Consider the following 20,522-nt stretch of genomic DNA (forward strand, 5'->3'; position numbering starts at 1 on the left):
GCTCAGCCAGTGGGCCAGTGCCAGCCCCACAGCGCCAGCATGTACGGCGTCCAGCAACACGTTAAGCCGCCACCGTCGGTGCCTCCGCCCTGGAGCTCCCGTTCACAGCTGCCGCCTCCCGGGTACTGCCCACTGCCAGTGCGCTGCCGGTGCCTTCCCGCCGGGCCCCAAAGGTTACTTGACGCTACCAGGGAAGCTCCAGCCGGGCAGGGCGCTGCTGGCGCCTCTGCCCTGGAGCTCTCATTCGCAGCCGCTGCCTTCCGGCTACTGCCTGCTGCTGCTGCTACCAGCGCCCTCCTGCCAGGCCCCAAAGATTACTTGACGCTGCCAGGGAAGCTCCAGCCAGGTGGGGCGCTGCCGGTGCCTCCGCACTGGAGCTCCCACTCGCAGCTGCCCCCCCCCCCAGCTACTGCCTGGTGCCGCTGCTGCCAGCGCCTTCCTGCTGCAAAGAAGGAAGGCATGAAAAAGAAGGTACGAAGGAAGCCACAAAGAAGGAAGGCGCAAAAAAGAAGGCGCGAAGGAAACTCAGCTTCCAGTCTCAGAAGCTGAGCTTTGCGGCATACCTGACCATGTGTCGTGGCACACTGGTTGAAAAACACTGCCCTAGCTCAGCTGATTTTCAGCTGGGCCGGCCCACGCTTCCCCTTCCCTCCAAGGAGTGCCCATGCAACCCATTTTGGTTGCCAGGTTACAGGACTCTTGCAAAGACTCTGAGAGGGTGTTTGTGGCCTCTAGAGGGCAGGGGAGACCATTCTTGCCCTCCCCAGGCTCCAAGAAAGCCTCTGGAGCCTGAGGAGGGCAAAAACAGGCTTACCAGGCCTACCAGAAGTCTGGAAACAGGCTATTTCCAGCCTTCAGAGGCTTCAAGGAGGCCTACAAGGCCCAAAATGAGGTGCAGGGGGGGAGTGTTGTGCATGCATGCTAGAGCATAAGGTGGTTGTGCATGCATGGGGGCTGGGCAGTATGTGTGGGGTTACGCACACATGCGTGGGAGGGCAGGGCTGGGGGGGCATTGAATTATGGTTGTGCACACACACACGTGTGCTATCACTTGAGCATGTGTGCTTTTGGCACCCGAGGAAATAAAGGTTCCCTATCACTGGCATAGGGATTCCTGCCTAACCAGGGGTCTGAGTAGAAGACCTCCAAAGTCCCTTCCAACTCTTATTATTCACATGGGAAATCAGCATTATAGTGTTCTGGTAGGCCCTGGGAACTAATAGAAAGAAAAGGTCGGCTACAGACGGGCTGTCAATGGCCAAAAGCAGCACCCCCACATTCTCTCTCTTCTGCAAAATGAGTTGAAAAACACTTGACTTCCAAAAGGCCGAAATAATAATTAGAACGGAAGCTATAACCACTAGGATCCTTTACCAACAGCCAGTGACAGCCTAGCACCGCTGACATATCGGAGACACCATAGCAGTGAAGTGAACAAAACCAGCATCTTCGTTTGATCTCAGATGTCGGTTTCTGGACCACAGAGGAACAGATGCTGCTTACACATCACCGTGGCAACCAGAAAGGAGCCAATCCACAACGGCAAACTGTCAGAGCATCTTTGGAATACTCTGCCCTGGTTGGATGTGAAATCCTGTTTAATCTACATTTTGAGGGTTTTGGGTGGCTTTTGACTCCACTGCTTGGTTATCTCTGAGTCCCCTGTAAAGGCTAAATATTAAATATCTGTACTAATTTTTTCTTGGATTTTCTTTTAATACACTATGATCCAGTTCTCTGGACCGATGTACCTTCTTGGAAGATGCTTGCCGCTTCTCAAGATACAGCTTTCAAAGTAATATTTATTCTTTTTTTAAAAAAAATTAATTTTCTAAAAAAAAAAAGGTACACAGCACATGTCAACCTTTCCCTCCATCGAACAGGTACATGATTTTTAAAAATTGTTCAATGTTTCCTCCCTGCTCAAAGGTATTTGTCGGTGGGTGTTTTCATAAGCCATATGGTCTAAAAGACAATCTAAAAAAATAATAAAAGATAGAGTTTTAAAAAATACAACTAAATGATATCCTGCTGTTCCTTAACTCATTTACATGAAATGTCTCATGGCCCTTCCCAGCAAAAAGAGGCAGTACCACCAGTACAAAATGGATGTGGCTTTAATGGGAAATGGCTTTGTGACGTGGCGGCTTTTGGCGAGTCTGCCTCCGAGGGGCGCTGCGAAGTTCAAATTCCACCATCCGAGAGCGGTCAAGCAGTTTGTCCGTCCTTGTCCCACCTGCCACCCTAGAGCCAAAATTCTGAAAAACAAGGAGTTAGAAAGAGATCCCACATTAAAAAGGCAGGACGGTCATTTGGTTTGAAAATGCCCTTCCAACCAACTTCAACCTGGAAATAAGGAGAAATTTTCTGACCGTGAGAACAATCCACCCATGGAACAAAAGTTGCCTTCGGAAGTTGTGGGAGCTTCATCCCTGGAGGCTTTCAGGAAGAGACTAGACTGCCATCAGTCAAAAACAGTGCAGGGCAGTGAGGGTGAATCTTTTTTGGCTTGCGTGCCAAAAGTGTGTGTGTGTATGTGTGATACCATGTGTGCAAATGCCCATCCCCCCCACCACATTGCCCTTGCGCATGCGCATAATCCCCCCCCACACACACATGTGCACAGGCCTCACTGAAGCCTGGAATGGTGGAAAAAATGGCCAAACAAGCAAACCGGAAGGTCGGGAAAACGGTCTTCCAGTTTGCCCGTTGTGTTGTTTTTCGCACTCTGGAACCTTCAGGGAAGCTTCCTGAAGCCCCAGTGTGCGAAAAACAGCACTATGGGCAAAACGGAAGTCCATTTTTCCAAACTTCTGGTTTGCCCATTTGGCCAGTTTTTGCACTCCAGGGCCTCAGGGAACCTTTCCTGAAGCCTCCAGATGGTAAAATGGCCTTCCCCAAGGCTGAAAAGGCTCCATGTGCCACCTGTGGCACACGTGCCATAGGTTCACCATCACGTACCTATAAGGTCCCTTCCAACTCTGTTAATCTAATGTAACTGCAGTCCTAGCTAGCTGTGAATTGCCTTAATTAAAAAAAACGAGTTCAGTTCATTTAACAGATCACAAAACAGGCCCAGACAAAGGCTGGATTTAAGCTTTGATGTAGCGCCATAATCCCTAATTTGCCTGCCACACACGGATCAGCAGTGCAACCACAATAACAGTTTCGCTAGTATAGGTAGTCCTCAGTTGACAACAGTTTGCTTTGTGGCTGTGTGAAAAAAAAAGACTTATGACTGTTTCTCATGTTTACAACCGCTCCAGTATTCCCCAGGGTCACACAATTAAACTTCAGGTGCTTGGCTCATATTTATGACTGTCCCTCTTTAGCAACCTTCTGGCCAGCAAAATTAATGGGGAATCCAGATTCCCTTAGTAACCGGGTTACTATCTTAACAACTGCAGCCATTCACTTAGTGAAACTAAGGCAAGGAAGGTCATAAATTTACTTGCAGGACCACCTCTTGCCGCATGAATCCCAGCGACCAGTCAGGTCCCACAGAGTCAGCCTTCTCCAGGTCCCATCAACTAGACAATGTCGCTTGGCAGGGCCTAGGGGAGGAGCCTTCTCTGCGGGGGCCCTGGCCTTCTGAAATCAGCTCCCCCCGGAGATTTGGAATGCCCCCAGCCTCCTTGCCTTCCGCAAGAGTCTTAAGACTCATTTATACCGCCAGGCTTGGGCCGATTAGATCTCAGCCCCTGGCCAGCGAATGATTGTATGGTTGCTATACAAATGGGTGTAATTGATTTTAATATAACTAGGAATTTTAGATAGTTATGTAATTTTAATTTAATTGGATTTAATCTTAATCTTGTAACCTACTGTTTTTTATATGTTGTAAGCCGCCCCAAGTCCTCGGAGAGGGAGAGAGGTAGGTAGGTAGGTAGGTAGGTAGGTAGGTAGGTAGGTAGGTAGATAGATAGATAGATAGACAGACAGATACTGTAGATAGATAGGAGGCACAATCTGAGGTGAGTTGGGGGAAAGATCAGAAGCAATGTGAGAAATATTATTTTACTGAAAGAGTAGTAAATCCTTGGAACAAACTTCCAGCAGACGTGGTTGATAAATCCACAGTAACTGAATTTAAACATGCCTGGGATAAACATATATCCATCCTAAGATAAAATACAGGAAATAGTATAAGGGCATTCTAGATGGACCATGAGGTCTTTTTCTGCCGTCAATCTTCTATGTTTCTAAGTAAATAAATTGGGGGCAAAAGTCATTTAACAACGGTCTCACTTAGCCACAGAACATCTGGGCTTACCTGTGGTTGTAAATCGAGGATTACATACAGTGTTTGAAAACCAAAGTGTGTTATGTTCCCGACAGTTGGTTTTACCTGATGTGGAAACCGAGAATCCAGGGATGAATGTAGATCCAGGCTGTTGACGATGGGGCTGGAAACTCGGACGGGGTTCTCCCAACCAGCAAGGCAGTGCTGTGGGAACAAAGACAGAAAGTGTCAGGGGAATACTTTAAGAGCTGCTACAGTGATATAAGGCAGGGAAGGAGCAAGCAAGGTTTTTGGGCTCATATGACTTTAAGAGGCTGTATATATAAGAGAGGCCCTGTGCAGGGCATCTGTTCTGACCCACGTGCTGGACCAAGGAAGACAGCATAAACAGCATCTGAACAAACCTTGTTTTAATATACTGCTCAAACAAAATAAAGGGAAAACTTAAACAACACAAAATAACTCCAAGTAAATCAAACTGAAATCTCTGAAATCAAACTGTCCACTTGGGAAGCAACACTGATTGACAATAAATTTCACCTGCTGTTGTGCACATTCAACTTTGGACGGAACAAAGTATTCAATGAGAATACAGTGTTCCCTCGATTTTCGTGGGTTCGAACTTCACGAAAAGTCTATACCACAGTTTTTCAAAAATATTAATTAAAAAAATACTTTGCAGGTTCCCCCCCCTATACCACTGTTTTTCCCACACGATGACATCATATGTCATCGCCAAACTTTCGTCCGTCTCTAATAATTTTTTTTAAAATAAACTTTAATAAATAAACATGGTGAGTAATAATCTAAATAGTTGCTAAGGGAATGGGAAATTGCAATTTAGGGATTTAAAGTGTTAAGGGAAGGCTTGTGATACTGTCCATAGCCACAAATAGTGTATTTACTTCCGCATCTCTATTTCGGCGAAATTCGACTTTCACGGGTGGTCTCGGAATGCATCCCCCGCGAAAGTTGAGGGAACACTGTATTTCATTCATTCAGATCTAGGATCTGTTCTTTGAGTGTTCCCTTTATTTTTTTTGAGCAGTGTATTTACAAAGTACTAATTATCTTAGCAGTCGTTCTAAAGTCAATAAAATGAATAAACAGCTGTTAATTAATCTTAACAGCTGGCAATAGTCTAAGCAAAAAGAATTTAAAAAGGTGAATGAAGAGGATCTCAGATAACAGCACATAATCTTAACTCGTGTTGGCAGAATGCCCAGGAGCAATTTACAGGAAACTGGATGTCTTCCAATCACGAGCCAAACAGGAGTCAAGACACCACAGGAATGAACGAAGTTGTTTCCTGCAAATTGGTCAGTCCTTTTCCTCCTAAATAGGCTATGAGAGTGGCCAATTAACCCTAAGCCTTACTCCCGAATAGACATTCTCCTCAGGAAACCACTCCTGTTTTTGGCAGCTCCGCGCACAAGGGCATTGGGGACAGGCTCCTCCTCTTCTTCTTCTTCCGTCTTCTGCCCTCATGGCAGCATCTGAGATTCTGAAGGCCCTGGCTGAATCTCTGCCTCTGGCACCAAGTCTTCTCCAGCCTCTTCACTCTCACACTCTGGTAACAGCTGCACAGGCTGCTGGCGAATCACCATACCAGCCTCCTCGCTGTCTAAATCAGCTACCAACTGCACAGGCTGCTGGCAGGTCACAACAGCCCCCCCCCCCCCGTATGTGTGTGTGTGCTTCCGTGCTGTAGTTAATGATTGATTGCCTGACTTTGCCTAGTACAGTAATATCTCATCTTACGAACTTAATTGGTTCCGGGAAGAGGTTCGTAAGGTGAAAAGTTCGTAAGATGAAACAAAGTTTCCCATAGGAATCAATGGAAAAGCCAATAATGCGTGCAAGCCCATTAGGAAAATCCAAAACATTAAGGCTTTAAAAAAAAAAGTGGCGGGCAGAGTGGGGGGAGACACAGCGAGAGGTGGCAAGAGGTATCAGTCCCAACGAAGCAAGGCGAAAAGAGCCTCTCTTGAGCTCCATGAGTCTTTCCCTCCCATTTTTGTCCATCCCACTGTGCTTATTTCCCCCAGGCAGTTTGGAAGAGGGGAGTTTGTCGCTGGGATTCAAAGCAGCGATGGCAAAAATGAAGGGAATCCCAGTGAGGGGAGCTTCAGGGAAATCCCAGCAATGCAAGAACGGGGCGCTTTGGCTGGCAATGGAAGTTCGGAGGTGGGGATTTCCAGGGAAATCCCAGCGCTTCGGGGCATCCCAGCCGCGGCTGCTCGGGTTTGTAAGGTGAAAATAGTTCAGAAGAATAGGCAAAAAAAATGTTAAACACCGGGTTCATATCACGAAAAGTTCATATGAAGAGGGGTTCGTAAGACGAGGTATCACTGTACATGTATTTATATATTCCTTGTAGATAAATGACTATTTGAAAGACAAACCTGTTTACTGTTATCTATTATCTATCTATCCAATCACCCACCTATCTATCTATCTATCTATCTATCTATCTATCTATCTATCTATCTATCTATCTACCTACCTACCTACCATCTATCTGTCCATTTGTCTATCCATCCATATATCATCTGTCTGTCTATCTGCCTATCTATCATCCATTCTAATCTAATCTAATCTAATCTAATCTAACCTAACTCTATCTATCTATCTATCTATCTATCTATCTATCTATCTATCATCTATCTATCTATCTATCTATCTATCTTCTATCTACCATCAGCCCCCCACCCATCTCTCTCTCTATATATATACATCCCTCCATCCATCCATCCATCCATCCATCCATCCATCCATCCATCCATCCAGTATTTAATGCCATCCCTGAATTCTACCAATCCAAGAGATGCTACTGTAGAATCCGTTTCAATTTCACCCTCCCCAAGCACATTTCTGTCTTTCCCTTTCTATCCCTTCCCATGAAACTCACCGAGGGCAGGGCCAAATTGTCCTCCATTTCGTAGCTTTTCCGTCGATGGATTTTGTGTTTATAGGCGGGGAGGAAGGTAGTTCTCGGGAAGCTGACTCTGCAAAAATAGATCTCTGTGACATCAGAACATCTAAAAGGACCGGGTAAGGTATCAAACACCCCCCCCATTTATAAAGAAACTGATTAAAGCCACCCACTTCTAAATGTAAACAAAATAACATGGAGTGAGAGAAGGCAAAAATCAATGGATTACAGCAAAGATAGCTTACTAACTTTGTAAATTTTATTAATTTTCAAATCTTTTCTTTAAAATAACTATTACAATAATTCTTTGAGCGCTTCTACATTGTTACCTTGCTTCAAACTTCCATTGTTGTTTAAGCATTAACATATTACACTTAGACTTATTTCATATTCCGTTATTATTAACACATTCGTATCTACAGTGGTACCTCTACTTAAGAACACCTCTACTTAAGAACTTTTCTAGATAAGAACCAGGTGTTCAAGATTTTTTTGCCTCTATTTAAGAACCATTTTCTACTTAAGAACTCGAGCCTGGCCAGTTTCCTGCCATTCCCCCTTTAATCCAGGCCATCTCGGGCTTTTCTGGGCTGCCAGAGGAGCCTTTCGATGGCACTTAAGGAGGCTTTGGCAGTCCAGAGCGAATGAAGCATTTTCTTTTCTCTGGGTGCTGTGACAGGGAATAAACCTCTGCCAGCGCCCACAGAAAAGGAAGAGGAAAAGAAGAAAAGCGAAGGAAAGGCACCGGCTACACAGCGAGCAAGCGAAAGGAGAGGGGAGCCCTTCAGCATGGGAAGGAAGAGGAAGCAGGTAGCAGCAGCAGCCAGTATATGGGAGGCAGTATATGGGAGGCAGCCTCGCGCTGGGTGTACTAGAGGAAAAATTGCTTCTACTTAAGAACTTTCTACTTAAGAACCTGGTCACGGAACAAATTAATTTCTTAAGTAGAGGTACCACTGGGTGGGATAATGGTATGGATGGGGTAAATGGGAATGGTATGAATGATTTACTTGGTCCACCTGACGAGAGAGAGGCGGGAGGGGAGGAGGCACCGATCTCTGGGGTGGCAGAGAGTCGGAATATTCCAGTGCTGCTGGGGAGAGGCAGATATGGCGGAAGCCACAGAACTAGCCGTTCCAGGGGAATGAGAGATCGCTGGTTAATAACGATCCCTCATTCCGGCTCTGTGAGCTCAACCCAGGGTACTGGTGATGAGTGTAACTCTGGCCTTGGGCTCAGGCTGCTGCTACTCAATGCCAGGTCAGTGGTAAATAAAGCTCTCTTCATCCGGGATTTGATCCTGGATGAGGAGGCTGACCTGACATGTATGACTGAAACCTGGCTGGGCCGAGAGGGAGGAGTTCCTCTCTCTGAAATTTGCCCAGCCGGGTTTCAGATATGGCATCAGCCTCGACCCCAGGGAAGGGCGGGGAGGAGTGGCTATTATAGCCAGGGAGAGCCTTTGCCTGCATAGACTCGTTGCTCCAGAGATTGCGGGCTGTGAGTCCCTCCTAGTGAAGTTAGACTTAGGGGTTCAGGTGGGCTTGTTGCTCATGTACCTGCCTCCCAGCTGCGTGTCAACAGCCCTGCCTGTGCTGCTCAAGGAGGTAGCTGGGCTGGCGGTAGGATTCCGCAGAATTATTGTCTTGGGGGACTTTAACCTGCCGTCGCTCGGCGAAACCTATGAGTTAGCGCAGGAGTTCATGGCCACCATGACAGCCATGGACCTGACTCAAGTAGTACAGGGTCCGACTCACGAGGGGGGGCACGCACCCGACATGGTATTCCTCTCCGGGCAATTGAGTAATGGTCTGAGACTAAGGAACTTAGAAGTGTTGCCTTTGTCATGGTCAGACCATTTTCTATTGCGGCTTGACTTCCTGGCTCCAATCCTTCCCCGCAGGGAGGCGGAACCGATTAGGCAGTTCCTCCCCAGACGCCTGATGGACCCGGAGGGCTTTCAGAGGACGTTTTGGGTTATTCCAGATGCACTCGTCCACAGTTTGGCAGAGTCTCTTGCTGAGGCCTGCAGCGGAGGCTCTTGACCGGATTGCGCCATTGCGATCTTTCCGCGGCACTAGACCCCGTAGAGCTCCATGGTTCAACGAGGAGTTCCAGGAGTTGAAACGCCAGAAGAGACGATTAGAGAAGCAATGGAGGAAGAGTAAGTCCGAATCCGATCGAACACTTGTAAGAGCTTACATTAAGACTTACAAAGTGGTGCTCAAGGCGGCAAGATGCGCGTAACATGCCGCCTTGATAGCATCAGTGGTATCCCGCCCGGCCACTCTGTTTAGGGTGACCTGTTCCCTTCTTAACCAGGGGGGAGTTGGGGAATCCTTACAGAGTAGTGCCGAGGATTTTAACACGTTTTTCGCTGATAAAATCGCTCGGATCCGGGTGGACCCCGACTCCAATGGGATAACAGAGTCAACTGACAACGAGTCAGTCGAGGTGACTGGGGCCCATACTTGTCCACCTGTCTTGGAAGAGTTTGATCTGGTGACACCTGATGAAGTGGACAAGGCCATTGGAGCTGTGAGTTCCACCACCTGCTTACTGGATCTGTGTCCCTCCTGGCTGGTCTCGGCCAGCAGGGAGGTGACACGGAGCTGGGTCCAGGAGATTGTCAACGCTTCTTTGGGGAGGGGGTCCTTTCCAGATGCCTATAAGGAGGCACTTGTGCGACCCCTCCTCAAGATGCCTTCCCTGGACCTAGCCATTCTTAACAACTATCGGCCAGTCTCCAACCTTCCCTTTATGGTGAAGGTTGTTGAGAATGTGGTGGTGCTCCAACTCCAGCGGTCCTTGGAAGAAGCTGATTATCTAGGCTCTCAACAGTCAGGATTCAGGCCTGGCTGCAGCACAGAAACCACTTTGGTTGCGTTGATGGATGATCTCTGGCGGGCCCGGGCCCGGGGTTTATCCTCTGTCCTGGTGCTTCTTGACCTCTCAGCGACTTTCAATACCATCGGCCATGGTATCCTTCTGTGCCGGCTGGAGGGGTTAGGAGTGGGAGGCACTGTTCTTCAGTGGTTCTCCTCCTACCTCTCCGGTCGGTCGCAGTTTGTGTTAATGGGGGGTCAGAGGTCGACTTCAAGGTTACTCCCTTGTGGGGTGCCTCAGGGTCAGTCCTCTCCCCTCTGTTATTCAATATCTACATGAAACCGCTGGGTGAGATCATCCAGGGGCATGAGGTGAGGTATCATCATTATGCGGATGATACCCAGGTGTACATCTCCACCCCATGTCCAGTCAACGAAGCAGTGGGGGTGATGTGCCGGTTCCTGGAGGCTGTTGGGGTCTGGATGGGTGTCAAAAGACTCAAACTCAACCCGGATAAGATGGAGTGGCTGTGGGTTCTGCCACCCAGGGACAATTCCATCTGTCCGTCCATTACCCTGGGGGGGGGGGGAAATCATTGACCCCCTCAGAGAGGGTCCGCAACTTGGGCGTCCTCCTCAATCCACAGTTTACATTAGAGAACCATCTTTCGGCTGTGGCGAGGGGGGCGTTTGCCCAGGTTCGCCTGGTGCACCAGTTGCGGCCATATCTGGACTGGGACTCACTGCTCACAGTCACTCATATCCTCATCACCTTGAGGTTTGACTACTGTAATGCTCTCTACATGGGGCTACCTTTGAAAAGTGTTCAGAAACTTCAGATCATGCAGAATGCAGCTGCAAGAGCAATCATGGGCTTCCCTAGGTATGCCCATGTTACACCAACACTCCACAGTCTGCACTGGTTTCCGATCAGTTTCCGGTCACAATTCAAAGTGTTGGTTATGACCTACAATGTCGTTTGGCGGGCCCCAGGGGAAGAGCCTTCTCTGTGGCGGCCATGACCCTCTGGAACCAGCTCCCCCTGGAGATTAGAACTGCCCTCACCCTCCTTGCCTTTTGTAAACTCCTTAAAACCCACCTCTGCCGTCAGGCATGGGGGAATTGAGACATCTCCCCCGGGCCTATATAGTTTATGCACGGTATGTTTGTGTGTATGTTTGCTTTTAATAATGGGTTTTTTAGTGTTTTTAAATTATTAGATTTGTTGTACATTGTTTTATTGTTGCTGTGAGCCACCCTGAGTCTACGGAGAGGGGTGGCATTCAAATCAAATCAAATCAAATCAAATATCAAATCAAATATCAAATCAAATCAAATCAAATCATAAATAAGTAAATAGGAGATGGAGGATCTGATAGCTCAGATACATAATTCTCCCCTGACCTCCGCCAGGATTAGAGTGAATGAGGAAGGAAGGAAGGAAGGAAGGAAGAAAAGAAAGAATGAAGGAAAGAGCAAGAAAGGGAAAAAAGAAGAAAAGGGAGGGAGGGAAGAAAGGGAGGAAGGAAGAAAGGAAAGAAAGAAAGAAGGGAAAGAAGGAAGGAGGGAAAGAAGGAAGGAGGGAAAGAAGGAAGTAGGAAGAAAGGGAAAAAAGAAGAAAAGAAGGGAGGGAGAGAGAGGAAGGAAGGGATAAAAAAACCTCACCTCACAAAAGCTGGTTCCACCAGGGTTTCTGGTGGTTTTTCCGCCCGAGGGGTTTTGCAAACAGGGCAGGCTGATTCTGGATGTGTTGGCACGGTAAAAAGGCGCTTATTCAATCGATAGCAGAAGACACCTGCGGGCATATCAATAATAATAATAATAATAATAATAACAACGACAAGGCTCTTTTACATTAGAAACTGGTGCCAAGTTTCTAGCCCTCAGGGCTGCATAGGAAGGCTACGAAATTAGTGGCTTGAAACTCTCCATGGGGGATGTGGGGGCTTCATCATGCCTCTCTAAGCTAGGTGGGTAGAGGAGAGGGGGGATCCTAACTTGGCAACTCGATAAGACTTTGTGGACTTCAACTCCCAGAATTCCTCAGCCAGCCATGGGATTTGCTAGTTGAGGAATTTTGGGAGTTGAAGTTCCACAACTCTCTTTTTCCCCCAAAATGTTTTTTTTTCCTTAGATGATGGAAGAAAATACAAAAATAGGAAAGAAAGTTAACAGGGCACAAGGAGGGGGGTGGGAGGAAAATGGAATAAAAGGGAGGAAGAAGAGAAAAAGCAGAATGAAAAAGGGTTTATTTTCAACACCCTCTCTTGCAGTAGAATAATAAAGTATTAACATCGACCCTCTACTTTTTACTTTTCCAAAATAGTATAAACTAGACATTTCTATAACAATCCAATCCAGACGCCTTCAAACTTGGCAACTTTAAGACTTCATGGACTTTAACTCCCAGAATTCCTCAGCAGCCATGGAATTTGCTAGCAGAAAAATTCTGGGAGTTGAAGTTCCACAACTCTCTTTTCTCCAAAAAACTTTTTCTTACATGATGGAATAAAATACAAAAATATGACAGCAAGTTAATAGGGCACAAGAGGGGAGGAAAAGGGAAGAAATGGGAGGAAGAAAGGAAGATGAGAAAATAGACATTTCTATAACAATCCAATCCAGACGTCTTCAAACTTGGCAACTTTAAGATTTGTGGACTTCAACTCAAAGAATTCTCCAGCAAGCATAGCTGGCTAGAGAATTCTGGGAATTGGCCCACAAGTCTTAAAGTTTGGGGACCCCTGATCTAATCAGTAAAACCTCAACGTTTCATTTTTTCCCCTACCCAAGCACAAAGTACAGATGCAGTATCCATTTAGCAACAGTCTTAAAAGTTGCCAAATTTGGAGACCTCTTAGGTTTTAGAGTCCGCCAGGGCTCATATTCCCATGCACAAAATTCCTAATGAATTTCCATCCCCCACCCCCACCCCAAATTTGCCGGCTAACAGAAACTTCGCAGCATACATTGATGGGAAGCCACATCTGTCTTCATCTCCTGATCCGGGCCTGAAGAAATCATGTCTTCCAACCTATAAAAGAAGGAGAAAATCCCAGAATTTACAGTCTCCGAAAGAAATTGCGCGGTGTCATTCAACAAACCGAGACAGGGGAATGTTTCATGTTATAGTGGGTTGGGCTAGAACAGTGTTTCTCAATTATTTTCTGTTAAGCCTCCTCTAAGAAGCTGCAAGCAAACTACTGGCTGGGGAAGGCTGCTCTACCCACTCACCTGGGAGTAAGTCACACTGAACTCAGTGGAGCCTGTTTTCGGTTAGGCAGGCAGAGGCGACCGTGGTTAGGGCCCCCTTTTGACACGGGGCCAGGCCAACTTAATCAAGCTGATGTTTTGGGGTTGCCAGCCTGGCACATAAGCGCCACCTCTGCCGGGCGCTCACAGCGAATGGCGTGGAAGGAGGCTTTAGGGTGCCATTTGAAGCTGTCGCCCAGCTGCAGAGGAGGCTCTTCCTTGTCCAGCAGCAGGTTCACTACTGTGGTGCCCGGCAAGAATAACAAGAATCCACGCAGCCGCCCTGCCCCGCCTAGCCACCTTCTCTTCCAGACTCGGAGCAGCGTGCACACTTGGACAAACTGAACTCGCAGAAAACCCTCACTCAGTCAAAGGCCTTGGAGTACTCATTTCCAATGACCTAAGTGCCAGAGCCCACTGCAACAGCATTGCCAAAAAAGCACTAAGAGTCACAAACTTAATTCTACACAGCTTCTTCTCTAGAAACACCGATCTACTAACCAGAGCATACAAAACATTTGTCAGACCAATTCTTGAATACAGCTCACCTGTATGGAATCCTCACTGCATAACAGACATTAATACAGTTGAAGGAGTCCAGAAATACTTCACAAGAAGAGTCCTCCACTCCTCACGCAACAAATTACCTTACTCCTCCAGACTTCAATTACTATGTTTAGAAAATTTACAGATACGCCACCTCCGAACTGATTTAACTGTTGTTCATAAAATCATACATCACAATGTACTCCCTGTTAGCAACTACTTCACACAATAGCATGCAATAGATACAAACTAAATGTAAATTGCTCTCAACTAGACTAAAGAAAATACGATTTGAGCAATAGAGTGGTGAACGTCTGGAATCCACTACCGAACTCTTCCCCCAATCCCAAAATCTTCAACCTTACATTATCTACAATAGGCCTCTCCCCTTGTAAGGGGCGTGCATAACTGCACCTTTGTGCCTACCGTTCCTGTCCTAATGTCTTTTTATCTTTTCTATCTCTCCTTTATACTTATATTATGTTAAACATACTACAATGCAATACTATATTTGTATGACAAATAAAAATAAATAAATAAAAATAAATAAAACTGGGAAAACACTCCCCATCCGAGGGAATCGATCGAGAGGGACCACACATGTTCCCCAGGGTCACAGTCTCCAGTTGCTGCAGCTGGCAGAAGAACCCTCTGTGCATCGCGCAGAAGGATACAGAAGGATCTTGACAAACTTGAACAAAGAGCACCATCTTAACAAAATGAAATTCACATGGTGAAAAAAGTAAGGTTCTACATTTAGGCAAGAAAAATAAAACGCACAGGTAGAGTATGTGTGGTACCTTGCTCAACAGTAGTAACTGTGAGAAGGATCTCGGAGTCCTAGTGGACAACCATTTAAATATGAGCCAGCTGTGTGCAGCAGCTGCCAAAAAAGCCAACCCAGTTCTAGGCTGCATTAACCGAGATAGAATCAAGACCGCGTGAAGTGTTAATACCACTTTATAAGGCCTTTGCCTTGGTAAGGCCTCACTTGGAATACTGCATTCAGTTTTGGTCGCCACGATGCAAAAAAGATGTTGAGACTCTAGAAAAAGTGCAGAGAAAATCGACAAAGATGATTAGGGGACTAGAGGCTAAAACATGAAGAACGATTGCAGGAACTGGGCATGGCTAGTTTAATGAAAAGGAGGACCAGGGGAGACATGATAGCAATGTTCCCATATCTCAGGGTTTGCCACAAAGAAGGAGTCAAACTATTCGCCAAAGCACCTGAGAGTAGAACAAGAAGCAATGGGTGGAAACTAAATTGCTGTTGTGAGCTGCCCCGAGTCTGCAGAGAGGGGCAGCATACAAATCTAATAAATAATAACAACAACAACAACAACAATAATAATAATAATAATAATAAAGGGGAGAAACAACATAGAACTAAGGAGAAATTTCCTGACAATCGGAATGGTTGATCAGTGGAACAGCTTGCCTCCAGAAGTTGTGAATGCTCCAACACTGGAAGTTTTTAAGCAGATGTTGGACAACCATTTGTCTGAAGTAGTGTAGAATCTCCTGCCTAAGCAGGGGGTTGGACTAGAAGACCTCCAAGGTCCCTTCCAACTTTGTTGTTGTTATTAATGCATTTCGGTTGCAAACGAACCGGTAATGAAGGTAAATGGAACCCACCCCGACCCCTTTTTCCAACCCCTCCGCCCCGAGACATGTCATACTCGAAGCCGTGGTTGTGGATGCAAGCCTCCTTGTTCACCTGACGAAAGTTCTGCAGCTCAGCAAAATATTCCTCAGGTTTTTCAGACATGGATGTATCCGTCTCCAGCAGCCCTGCGGAAGGAAGGAAAAATCCCCAACCTCAACTTGGCAGGTGAAACCCACCGCAAGAGCAAAATGGCACATCAGAAGTTCATTTTCCAGCCCCAAAGAATATGCAAGTAGACTATTCCCATGCAGGGAGGATCTGTCCTTCCTTTTTTCTTTGCAAAGATGAACGAAATCTGCCGGAACCGATTACTGTATTTTTTCGGACTGTAAGACGCACCTTTTTTACCTCCCCAAAAGAGGCTGAAAATTTGGGTGCGTCTTACATTCCGAATGTAGCTTTTTTGAAGCCTAATGAGGGGCTAACAATCTTCCTGGTTTGCAGGCTTTTTAATTGCTACTCTCTCTGAAGAAGTTTTTTTCCAGCCCTAAGTCTTTGCAGACTTGTTTTCATTCTTACTCCTTCTGAAAAAGGTTTTTTTCAGCCCCTAACACAGTGCTAATGATCTTTCTGGGTTGCAGGATTTTTTCATTCTTACCTCCTCAAAGGGGTTTTTTTCCCCATCCCTAAGTCTTTGCAGGCTTGTTTTCATTCATATTATCTCCCAATATTTTTTTCAGCCCTAACCATGGAATAAAATAATGTGCTGAAGCTGAACAGACTAAGGACACTAGCCAGATGAATACCTGGTAGGTAGATTTCCCCCACTCTATTTTCCTTCCCCAAAACTAAGGTGCGTCTTATACTCTGGTACGTCTTATACTCTGAAAAATACACTAAGAAAGTTGGGCCTGTCCTGGCTAGGAGGACCAGGAGACAGTAAATGGCCCAGCCCGATGGGAGCTACTGTAAAACACCTGTGGAATACAGAACCACAGTTGCCTTCTGGAATACTCCAAAAAATAAAAATGCAGCATTTTTTTTTTTAAAGAGAGCTACACCCACAGAAGGGAGGGCTCCTAAGGGGCATTCAATGGATTTGCAAAATCTCGGCCCCCTGGCATGGAGGCAGGAAGCAACCCACAATTTCTTCTCACCTGCGATCCAGTCATAGCCCAGGAAAGGCTGCGCGGACAAGCTGTCTGCTGGGATCAAATACTCTTCTGCATCGGAAACAAACGTTACGTGGCCAGCTTCCTTCTGGGGGGGAAAAAAGAGAAATGGTGCCTCCTTAGTGCCAATGACGGTTCTGTGCACAGCCCTTGGAGTGAAAATCCTTTATGAATAAATCAAACTCTTTATTGATATACGCACATACACAATGAAAGCAGGAGAAGGGAGGATTTTCTTTTTGGGAGCTAAATGTCAACAAGGTCTGGGAAAAAATGCCAAGCTCGGCCTAATTAGCATTCCAATAGATAACAAAGTCCATTTATCATTTAAATGTCACCAGATTCCTGGCAACAAACATCCATCTGAGAATGAGTGTTATTGAGGCAGAAATCATGGTTTTAAAGTTTCGTTCAAGCACGCCCCCAGTTTCACAGCTCTTCCATTGAACAATGTTGAATCTCCACAGCCCACTTTCCACAATCTTTTGCCTTTATACTGCCTGGAAGTGACATCACACCTCAAAGAGGCTCAGGCTGTAAGCTAATACCTTTTACTATGTAACACCTCTTGCCTTCTCAATAATCTTTTATAGCGAGGGTCAATCCATTGACTTTCCATTCTCATGTCTTCCTCATCCTCCGACTGGGACCACTCCTCCCTTCATATAAGTCCCCTCTAGTGATTCCTCAGGCTCACTCGGGTCACATTCTCCCTCACTCTCGCTCTCTGCTTCAGCCCAGGGTATCCAGTGGGGCCTGGCTCATCCCCCTCAGAATCTGACATAACCTGAGGTGGACAAGGAGCACTCATAACAATGACCGAGTAATGCCCCTGAAACGCTCAACGTTATCTATCACCTCTTGTCCTGAAAACCAGTGGAGCATCGCCTCCTTTTAAAAGTACGATAAGATCAGATTCTAGTCCTCATTGCTCAAACCTTTAGTGTCTCCCTATCTTAAATCAGTACCATCCACCCTGCTGGCTTTCTGGAGGTTTTGTAGGTGCCAGAGATCGAGTCTGCCCACCAAGCAGACTCTGGTTTTTTTTTTCAAACCTGCCAACTTTTCTTTTAAAAAATGTTTTTTTTTTAATTTTCTCCACATTTTATCAGTTATAACATTACAACAGATATACAGTCAAACCTCGTCTTACGAATCTAATTGGTTCCAGGGGGAGGTTCGTGAGATGAAAGGTTCGTAAGACGAAACATTGTTTCCCATAGGAAACATTGTAAAGTCAATTAATCCGTGCAACCAAAAAAAAAAACCCCTGCAAAAAAAACCGCTGCCGCCCGGCTGTCACCTTGTTTTAAAAGGTGACAGCCGGGCGGCGGGGCTTCCCAGCACCCCCCCAACCCCGAACTTTTGCCGAACTTCCGGGTTCGGGGGGGTGCTGGGAAGCCGCGCGGCTGTTTTAAAAGGTCACAGCTGGGCTGGGGGGCTTCCCAGCACCCCCCCCAACCCCGAACCCGGAAGTTCGGCAAAAGTTCGGGGTTCGGGGGTGGGTGGGAAGCCCCCCAGCACGGCTGTGACCTTTTTAAAACAGCCGCGCGGCTTCCCAGCTGTCTCCCGAAGCCGAACGCCAAAGCCGAACTTCCGCGTTCAGCGTTCGGAGACAGCTGGGAAGCCGCGCGGCTGTTTTAAAAGGTCACAGCCAGGCTGGGGGGCTTCCCAGCACCCCCCCAAACCCCGAACCCGGAAGTTCGGCAAAAGTTTGGGGCTCGGGGGGTGGGTGGGAAGCCCCCCAGCACAGCTGTGACCTTTTAAAACAGCCGCGCGGCTTCCCAGCTGTCTCCCGAAGCCGAACGCCAAAGCCAAACTTCCGCGTTCCGTGTTCGGAGACAGCTGGGAAGCCGCGCAGCTGTTTTAAAAGGTCACAGCCGGGCTGGGGGGCTTCCCAGCAACCTCCCGAACCGAACCCGGGGTTCAGAAAAAATTTGCCTCTTCTTACGAACTTTTTTCGAGTTACGAACCGGCGTTCGGGAGGCTGCTGGGAAGCCCCGCCGCCTGGCTGTCACCTTTTAAAACAGCCGGGGGGCTTCCCAGGAGCCTCCCGAACGCCGGTTCGTAACTCGAAAAAAGTTCGTAAGAAGAGGCAAAATTTTTCTGAACCCCGGGTTCGTATCACGAGTTGTTCGTAAGATGAGGGGTTCGTATCTTGAGGTACCACTGTACCATTAAATATGAACATAGATCCAAACAATCCTTAAGAGCCGAGGTGGCGCAGTGGTTAGAGTGCAGTACTGCAGGCTACTTCAGCTATCTCCTGGCTGTAGTTCAGCAGTTCAAATCTCACCACTGGCTCAAGGTTGACTCATCTTGACATCCTTCCAAGGTGGGACAAATGAGGACCCAGATTGTTGGGGGCAAGAGGCTGATTCTCTAAACCACTAAGAGAGGGCTGTAAAAGCACTATGAAGCTGTAGATAATCTAAATGCTATTGCTACTAACTTAGTTTAAATTCAACTCATGTTATTAACAAACAATCTATTTATCTTCTCTCTTTTCCCTCCCTTCTCTCTCTCCCTCTCTCCAAACTACATTCTAACACCTTCTCTCTGGCTTTCTACCTTCTCCTCCTCCCTCCTCCTCTCCTTTCCCTTCTTCCCCTCTTCTTATCCTTCCCCGAGTGGTAGAATTCTGTTATATTATGTATTAACCAGAACAGACTGGTAGCTTCTATATTCCTTCTTAACCTCATATTTGTATTTCTACAGATACAATGGTACCTCTACCTAAGAACACCTCTACTTAAGAACTTTTCTAGATAAGAACCGGGTGGTTTTTTTGCCTCTTCTTAAGAACCATTTTCTACTTAAGAAACCAAGCCCGGAAAAATTTCCGAGGAAATTTGAGAGCAGCACGAAGTCCTGGGCAGTTTCCTGCCATTCCCCCTGGGTTTCTCTCTCAGGCCCAGCCTCGCTCCAGTGTATGTGAGGCGTCTGCTCCTCCTCGCTGCCTCAGAGTCCCTCTTTTTTTTTTTTAAGCCTTAAACTTTTGAATTTTTTTTTATTCCCCTCACCTCACCTTCTTCCTTCGGCAGCGACTGTCCTCCTCCTACCACCCAAATTCTGAGCTTTTATTTCTTTCCTAATGGGCTTGCACACATTATTTGCTTTTACATTGATTCCTATGGGAAAAATTGCTTCTACTTACAAACTTTTCTACTTAAGAACCTGGTCACAGAACGAATTAAGTTCTTAAGTAGAGGTACCACTATACATCGTATTGTAGGTATATGTTCATTTCTTTAATGCTGCCTCATAAACTAGTAGTGTTATCTGGATTGACCAAATTGTCTCCTCTTTTTTCTAATTCTTTTGTCCTTAATAAACATGGTCTCTCTATGTATTTCCCCTCTAACCAGTCAGAAAATTTCCCCCACGCATTATAGTCATTTGAAATCTTCCTTATCTTTGACTTTCGTTGTTAATCTGTTCATTTCTGCACAATCCGTTATTTTCTTCAAAACTTCCCCTTTGGTCGGTATCACAACTGCCAATTTTTCCAACACTCACCTTGTTCCTTGTCCTGCCGTGCTGGCCCCCCGGGGTAAGCAGGATGGATTTTGGGGTCTGCGGCATACGAGCAGATGTCCCCTGCCTTTTCTCTTCTTCCGCAGGGCTTTGGGTCAGCTCTTCGCAGCCCCCAGTTCTGTCCTCCGCCTCAGGGCAAGGAGCAGGTGGCGGCTTTGGGAGGGCATCCTCCTTAGCCGTTTCCCCATTTCCACTCCTGGCCTCGCTCAACGGCACGACAACCATGCAGGAGGAAGGGGACGGCCCCAAACTAGGGAAGTATCCTCCTTTTGGTTTCTCACTCCGCAGAGAGTCGAGATCCAGCTGGGAATTCCTTGTCTCTGAAACATTCAGGGTGCCGCCTTCCACGTCCGGACAAAACTGTGGTTGGATCTGGAACGGGAAAACCATGATAGAAAGTTAA

At 46.7% G+C, this 20,522-nt stretch overlaps 1 protein-coding gene across 5 annotated transcripts in view; it reads right to left on the reverse strand.

Moving 5' to 3' along the window:
* Window positions 1-20,522, reverse strand: part of MIIP (migration and invasion inhibitory protein) — a 28,334-nt gene that overhangs the window by 3,261 nt on the left and 4,551 nt on the right. For 3 of the 5 annotated variants that reach the window (XM_070759483.1, XM_070759484.1, XM_070759481.1), the window contains exons 3-10: window positions 20,102-20,491; window positions 16,568-16,670; window positions 15,484-15,595; window positions 12,973-13,037; window positions 11,669-11,798; window positions 7,155-7,251; window positions 4,349-4,447; window positions 2,102-2,258 (exon numbers count right to left, since the gene is read on the reverse strand). In XM_070759483.1, the coding sequence (XP_070615584.1) occupies window positions 2,118-2,258; window positions 4,349-4,447; window positions 7,155-7,251; window positions 11,669-11,798; window positions 12,973-13,037; window positions 15,484-15,595; window positions 16,568-16,670; window positions 20,102-20,491 (1,137 nt within the window). In that variant the 3' untranslated portion in view covers window positions 2,102-2,117. Of the gene's footprint in view, window positions 1-2,101; window positions 2,259-4,348; window positions 4,448-7,154; window positions 7,252-11,668; window positions 11,799-12,972; window positions 13,038-15,483; window positions 15,596-16,567; window positions 16,671-20,101; window positions 20,492-20,522 lie in introns of those variants that run through there. The other 2 variants (XM_070759485.1, XM_070759482.1) reach the window with 1 other exon arrangement.

Source organism: Erythrolamprus reginae, chromosome 8 (genome assembly GCF_031021105.1).
Source record: "Erythrolamprus reginae isolate rEryReg1 chromosome 8, rEryReg1.hap1, whole genome shotgun sequence".
Taxonomy (NCBI): Eukaryota; Metazoa; Chordata; class Lepidosauria; order Squamata; family Dipsadidae; genus Erythrolamprus; species Erythrolamprus reginae.